Below are 7,841 nucleotides of genomic sequence, written 5' to 3'. Positions count from 1 at the left end.
TACTCTTGGCTCCCATGCTTCCTTAATTAATTCACTGATTTCTATATTGTTGTCCCAAATTGAGTTGTATCTAAATGGGAGCGGTCCTTGATTTTCCATTTTGCCCATGACTATTGCCACCGGTTTATGGTCGGATGCCGTGGTGTGTAAAATTTTTGATTTGATGGAGTTGTACACTGCTGCTATGTTTTTTTTTATCAGGATTTTGTCCAACCTTTCCTTTATGTTGCTTTTGGCCACTCTTTTATTGCTCCAGGTGTATTTCCCGTTGCTTGGAGGGATGTCTATTAAATTGCGTTGTTCCATTATTTCTTCTAGAACATCCCTGGATGGGTCTGTGTGATATGTTCCTCTAAACTTTTCTTTTATACTTCTTACCAAATTTAAGTCTCCTCATAGGATTAATTTCCTAGCTTGCGTTTCTTTTAGTGCTTCTTTTATGGTGGCTCAACATTGCTCTTTTTTCTTGTAGTGATTGGAGGCGTATATGTTTATGACACTATACTTCTCTTTTGTTCCGATTTGCATTAGATCTGTTTGTATCCAATGCTGATCTTTTTTTTTGTTGTATTAATTCTCATATTCCTTTCTTCCATATTGCGCAGATACCTCCTGATGCTCCTGTTGCCTGTATTTCTCCCCCTTCATAATTTCTGAATTTTTATTTATTTTTTTAATTTTTTTTTTAATATTTTTAGTTTCTTGGCTATTTGTTTTTGTCTCCTGAATCATAAGGATGTCTAGGTTTTCTTTTGCCAGAATGTCTCTTGTGGCATTTTATTTTAAGGATGATCCCATTCCTTGGCAATTCCAGGAGACCACTATCATTATTTGCTTGTTGGGTGGCACATGGGTCCTTTCCCTCTTTGTTGGCTTTTTTCGTTGTTTTATGTGCTCCTTCCTAAGAAGGTTTCCATAGGTTGCTGCATTCCTAATGCCATTTCCTTTGCTGCTGCTTCGTCCCTCAACTCTTTGTTTGTCTTTCTTCTTGGTTTTTTTTTTATATTCTACATTCGAGAGTGCTTCCTTTGTCTGCTTTCTTGTTAGGATTCTGTCTACTGGGGGGGGGTGAAGTATGGGTGTTTGAGACCAGAGGGGATGAAGGGGGGTTGGGAGTATGGTGGGGGGATCTGGATCTGGGTTTGGGGGATGGGGGGGCTGAGGGATCCAGTGGCTCAAAAGGATTAAGACTAGCAAGAGGATTGTTGTCTGCTTTTGGTGATAGAGGGTGGAGATCAGAGGATATGGTGGGCTGCGTAGAAGAATGATTTGGTTGTTTATTGGTTGTCTTCTTTCTTTTAACCTGTTCCCATTTGTTTTCCGGATCTTCAATCTTTTCATTTTCATTTTCTTTTTTTTTGTACATCTATTAGCAAAATGGCCATATTCGTGACATACCTTGCATTTGAAGGGGATTTGTTCATAATCCAGCTGTTGTATATGCGTCCACTAATCCACTTTGATTTTGATGGCTTCTGGAAGCCCTTTCCCTAGATCCACTTCTACACAGATTCTGGCACATGCATGCATATTTTCCTTTGGCTCACACCTGTCTATGTATTTCCCAATTGCATTTCCTATGGCTTTAACTGAATCATCTCCCCAACAGTGGAGGGGAAGATGCGGCAATCTGACCCAAATGGGGACGACATTGGGTACATCCATTTCTGGATCGAAATCCGGCATCCATCTGTTTAAATATAGTCCCCTTGTATCCATAAAGTAAGGGCCATTCCTAAATATCAGATCTCGATCCTCCTTGGTTTCAAAGTGAAAGGTGTAGTACCCTCTTCCACAGAACCTGATTGAGATTTTCCCATTTATTAACACAGTCCGGTTCCTTTCTACCCATTTTTGGACAGTTTTGGGCGATTTGTGTACATCTTCCATTATTAGAAATAATATACACTTAATTTTATTTCAATTGGATTATTTAGTAGAGTCATCCATGACAACGTTGTTATTATCACTAAGAAGAGATTCCACAAGTGCATGCATGAGTTTCACTAATGTCCAGTTTTATGAGATGGTTAACTCATTAATGCATGGTTAATTAACTAGGATTATGTGTTAGTTTTATAGAGTGGATGTTCATATCTCTCTAGATTCACTACTAGACTCACTATTTGTTGACAAGGTTAATCCTCTCTGCAGACATAGACGATCCCTCTAGCCCAATGAGTGGGTCTAGCAACTTGAGAGGAAAATCAACTAGACATCTTCCTAGATTATGATTGCAAAATAGAACAAGAGAGAAGGCCTACCTTGTTTAGATGCTAATCCGTTTTTCTTTGTTGAAATCCTCGAACTACTTATGTCAAGGTCTTGTTCCTGCTTCTTCCAATGCTTATGTACCTGCACAAACAACCAAGAGACAACAAAGCATGCCAAAACCAATAACAAATCCAATAATAATCTATTTAGCTGATCAAGGAATGGAAAACAAATACATACATGAACATATATTTTGGGAAGATGAACGAGTAGTTGTATTATTATTTAAAGAATAATGGGGAGGCTTACAACCATAGTCTTGATGTTGAAAGGCTCTCCTTGAGTGGTAATCCAAGTCCAAGCCAAGAAACTATCCAACACTCCTTCTCCAAGTCTAATGAATAACCTCTAGGCACAAGCTTAGCATAGGGGTGCAAATGGACATAGATCAAACCAGCCTCTAACCTGACCAACCATTTGGGAATGGGAGAGGATGAATTTATAGACTGGGAGAGGGAGTTAGGACTTCTCCAAAGATAGGATTAGGCCCACATCTCAAGGAGGTAGCTCATAGGGATAAGACAAAGAGGTCAAGATGGGAGGATTCGACCTCATCTATGTGAAACCACCTCTAGCTCGCCACTCTGGAAGCTTCTAGATCACGAAGCTTCTCATCTTCTTTGGGAAAATTGCCTTTTTGGGATCATCGTGGGTATATGAGAAAACAGAGCGATGCCATCGCAGGTCGGGTATAGTGAAACATGCGACCATCGCGATTTTTAGCCTCATAAGAGCGATGATGCTCAAATTAGGGTTAAAGAGCTATTTCCTTTAGGGGAAGCTCAAGGAATTTTCCAATCAATGTCTTAGGAAGGCTCTGAACTGCATATATGAATGAGTACACTACATTATGGTCATGTTTCAGGAACTTCAGGGTATGTCACAGGGAAGTGCAGGAGGTGTGACAAAATACTGTGTAATAGATGCCCCCTAAAGCATGAAGGGAGAACGAGGAGTGATGGTTGAAATGCTTTACGAGCTTTTTCCAAGGAAGAGGACACACACTGTCACGAGACCTGCAAACCAAGGACACATATACATATACATATTCGAGATTAAGACATGAATCCACGGTAGGGACGCAACCATCTGGATGATGAAGACTATATAAAAAGATCCATGGTATGGGCGCAGCCATCCAGATAATAGCGATAAGTATAAATATGAAGTCTCACGGTATGGTCATAGCCATCCGTATAGTAGAAACATGTGTACAATCATGAATAACATAAAACTCCATGCAACCTAAGTTATATCAAACATAACTCAGGGTATTACGTTCCATCCCAACCCGATCAAAGTATGAAATCTAACATGTGAATGAACGTGTCGTAGTCGAACATGTTAGAAAACCAGCTGGTTACCGGTCATTGATGTGGACCGTTAACAGGAACAAGAGGAACCACCCATAATGACAATGGATCTCAAGGTACGATAGTACAATCCGTGAATGTGATAACGAAGCTGAAGTTGAACACTCGTGGAATCACCCGATCGAAGGCTAATAGTGAAAACCTGTCATCAGATGCGAAGAAATTGCCATTAAGGCATGCAAGCTCTAAGGTATTGAAAGGGAATTTCTAAGTCATATTCCTAGATAATGAGCCGAAGTCGGCAGGAAGTGACTTGTCGAAGGAGGGTCATAATGATTCCCCCATCATTGACATGAAACAAGGAACAAAGTGGAATAATTTTCAAGATTGTAACAATGACTCAAACATTGTATAGGTAAATAAATGCAGCTTGGACTTCTCTTGAACTTATTGGCGACACGACTCCGGAGTGTGGCAACATTTGACTCGACATAGGACTAAAGGTCATGATGACATAATGGAATAGTCAAACGAGAGGCAAAATGGATCACCCAAACCCGGGAGGAAAAGTGACTAAGTGAGGATGTCCCAAACTCGACACAAGAGCAGAAGAGTGTCATGTTCAAGAGAGACATGCTTCCTATACAAAGGATGTCTCATCTTCATTTTCCCCCGCTATTTCTAGCGAGTACCCCAATTATTTTTATCACAAGCTTGAAGGAGAAGCTCGGTCTCAGTGTGGTGATGAGTCTTTCGTTGTGAATTTTTAATGAGTTTGATGTAAGAATAACTTAGTATCTTTTTCATGTTTAGAGAGTTTGAAAAAGAAACAAAAAAGAAAACTCCATCATGTCCCCTTTCGTAATTTGTCTCTTGAATCCGAAAAGGTAGAAAACAATATCTGAGAGAACCTCCTAGCCATGTTTGACTAAGGTGTTCCTTTTTCGTACAATAATCTATCTCAGTCCGGAAAAGGGTTAAACTTATACTGAGTAGACGTCAATTCATTTACTTTAACGAGTTCAAAATGACAAGTACTCGACAATCTTTTCATATTTTTGGAGTCTGAAAAGAGCTGAAAGAGGACTCCACCTGGAGGAACGAGTGGTATGAAAGGACAACAACTAGTTCCGATCATGATGGAACTGCTCAAAACATGTAAAGGTTAAGAGGCTGGCTAATAATACCACTCATTGCAAATGTTCCTCAAGCAAGGGTAAAACAATAAAGTGAAAGCATATGATCGGCCAAAGAGATGGTGACGATGGAATGAAAGAACCAAGGCTCATCTTAACAAAAAGGGTTGTTTAAAATGGCAATCACGAGATGTGAAAAGGGAATGGTTTCATTTTTACACAAGCTTGAAACATCGGAACAAGGTAGGCCTTCTCTCTTGTTCTATTTTTCAATCATAATCTAGGAAGATGTCTAGTTGAAGAACACAGTGAACTCTCTGATGAGCCTCAAACAATGAATTAAAATGCTAATTGCTTTCTTTCCCTCTTGCCCGCACAAACCAACTTGTCACTAGTCCTTCCTATCCGACTTGACATCCCTGGCTTTCTCCAATGTGAGAGGAGTACCAATTCAATCAAGCAGGAGGAAGAAACAACAGAGGCATTGGAATTATCAGATGATGATGGTACTTATTCGATGAACATGTGAGAAAGAATTGACCATTATAGGTAGTGTGCGGTTGCATTTACAACACCCGAGTTGGTTTTGGTAGATATGAAGTTCTGGCCTGTTCCAGATTCGCATTGAGCGTTGAATTCCCAGAGTGAAGGCAAGTAGAAACTGTTGAACCGCAGCTCATGTAACTTAAAATGATGCGTGTCCTCTTTGACAACTGTCAAATTGGTGTTTATGTGACAACGGTCGATTTGGTATATTTTTTTATATAACGACGAATGTGCTACAGTGTTATGAGGAAGAACTTCATAATATAACGTCTTTCAGCATAATTAAGCTTTGTTACAATACCATGGCTCATCAATACCACATGCCCAAAAACCATCTCTCATTTCACAATCAAAATATTTATAAAATATTTTATTTGAATTTAATTTTATAATTTTTTTGTAATTAAATCTATAAGCAAAAAGATTATAATTACTTTTGAGATATATCTAAACTCTCTATCACATTAAAATATATAAGATATAAATAATAATTTTAAATTAATATCTGTTCTACCATATAAATTAAAATAATAATTTATAACCATATTTAAAATTTCATTAACAAGAACATAAAAATTTAGTACTTACAATTAAAAAGGGCCGAATACATCAAGCAATGAAGAAGCAATCTGTCCCATAGGCTAACTTTCTAAATAATTTTTTTCTTTCTTTCTTTCTAAATATAACAAGATTTTTATCCATAGATATTCACCCCATTTTACCATAGATGTTATTAACTGGTAAATAGACTTTGTTACAATGCCATGACTCATCAATACCACATGCCCAAAAACCATCTCTTGTTACATTAAAACAAAAATAAGTAAAATTATTAATTAAAACATTTAGACTCACTGAAATTACACAAAAATAAAAAATAAAAATTAAATTAAAAATAAATAAATAAATAATAATTAAGCCATTCTAGATCCATCTTAACTTCGAATCTAGAGATTAAATCTTTAAAAATATATATTTTTTTTCAAATTTTACACTCAAAAAAAATTTAAACCCAGAAATATTTGATTTCTCTCAGCGAAATAAATAAAAAATTAAAATAAATCTAAAAGTCTCTAAAGCAAAACAAAAACTAAATAACACAATTTTTTTTTTTTTGCTACCGTCCAACTAAACCTAAAAAGAGCACTCTTAAATGTGTGTACGACGAGGATCGCGAAGATAACCATCCTTGATCCGCGTCGCCTAGTGAGTGTGCACCGTCGGTTATGATGGGAAAACGAACGGTCGAGATTGTGTGCCGCCAAATTTGAAATTCAAATCCTCATGGAGAAGCATAAGCAAGGGCACCTCAGCCTTTTTAACAGAGGGGTCCTCGGAGTGACAGGCAGAGTGGGAAGCGAGCAAAGAAGAAAAGACAAGTCCAGCGAGTTGTAAAAATGTCAGGCCGAGGAAAGGGAGGAAAGGGTTTGGGGAAAGGTGGTGCCAAGAGGCACAGGAAGGTACTGAGAGACAACATTCAGGGTATTACCAAGCCTGCCATCAGGCGTCTCGCCAGAAGGGGAGGCGTGAAGCGCATCAGTGGTCTGATTTATGAAGAGACCAGAGGTGTCCTCAAGATATTCTTGGAGAATGTGATTAGGGATGCTGTCACTTATACTGAGCACGCTCGCAGAAAGACAGTAACTGCCATGGATGTAGTCTATTCGCTGAAGAGGCAAGGCAGGACCCTCTATGGCTTCGGCGGTTGAGGAGTTCTACTGTTTAAATTTCGCCATTTTCATAACCCCACGGTGTCTTTCGACACCACCCATCTTCTTCTGGAAATGATTTGCCTTTTTAGGGTTTTATTTTATTCTTTTCTGCTTTTTGAATAGGTTTTGTTGTGTCAGGGTTTGAAGAATGCTGTTACCGTTCATGCAGGCAATGGCTAATTGCAATTTGTGGAGCTTTTATTAATTTGTTTCTAGAATTTGAGGGGTCTAGTACTAATTTTGAGTCATAGAATTTAAATGTGTTGGGCTCTATTTTGTTTTTGACTGTAAGGTTCATGGCTAAACACAGTGAATTCACCTTCGCATGGTTACTGGGTCCATTATCCGAAGAAGCTTAACTTGTGATTCATGGGTAACCACAGTGGATTCATCTTTACGTGCTTACTGGATCCATTACCAAAGAAGCTTTTACACCTTTGCATGGTTACCGGATCCGTTATCCAAGAAGCTTAACTTGTGATTCATGGGTAGCTAAGCTTTTACACCTTTGCATGGTTACCAGATCCATTATCCAAAGAAGCTTAACTTGTGATTCATGGGTAGCCACAGCGGATTCATCTTTACATGCAATTTCAAACCTTAACACTTTGCTTTCTCATTCACCTTAAAAAACTTATAAAATATTCTTTAGTAGCTTTAATGTTGATTCTTTATGTTAGTGTACATACATTCAAAGATTCCATAATTATGAAGTTGGAGGCCAAAGGCCATAAGGTATGATGCGAAGCTTGAGGAACTGTGTGAATTATGAGGCTGAGTTATCTCTAGGAAGGCACCATGATCCGAGCTCTGTGATCCGACTTTTTGAGATGATAATTACGATCTGAATCTGATCGGAG

The 7,841-nt window shown here is 38.4% G+C and overlaps 1 protein-coding gene across 1 annotated transcript; it reads left to right on the top strand.

Moving 5' to 3' along the window:
- Positions 1 to 6,634: 6,634 nt before the first annotated feature.
- LOC149158010 (histone H4-like) lies at positions 6,635 to 7,157 on the top strand. The gene has a single exon (XM_089437691.1). It carries the CDS (start codon positions 6,667 to 6,669, stop codon positions 6,976 to 6,978), a length of 312 nt encoding a protein of 103 aa, XP_089293817.1. The 5' UTR covers positions 6,635 to 6,666; the 3' UTR covers positions 6,979 to 7,157.
- Positions 7,158 to 7,841: the final 684 nt, after the last annotated feature.

Source organism: Pinus tabuliformis, chromosome 5_2 (assembly GCF_031772625.1).
Source record: "Pinus tabuliformis cultivar Carrire ecotype Pingquan chromosome 5_2, CPIR1, whole genome shotgun sequence".
NCBI lineage: Eukaryota > Viridiplantae > Streptophyta > Pinopsida > Pinales > Pinaceae > Pinus > Pinus tabuliformis.
This window is presented reverse-complemented; position numbering and strand designations above follow the sequence as displayed.

Coding starts and splice junctions, on each gene's coding strand:
- LOC149158010 (XM_089437691.1), top strand. CDS start 6,667: ATGTCAGGCCGAGGAAAGGGAGGAAAGGGTTTGGGGAAAGGTGGTGCC.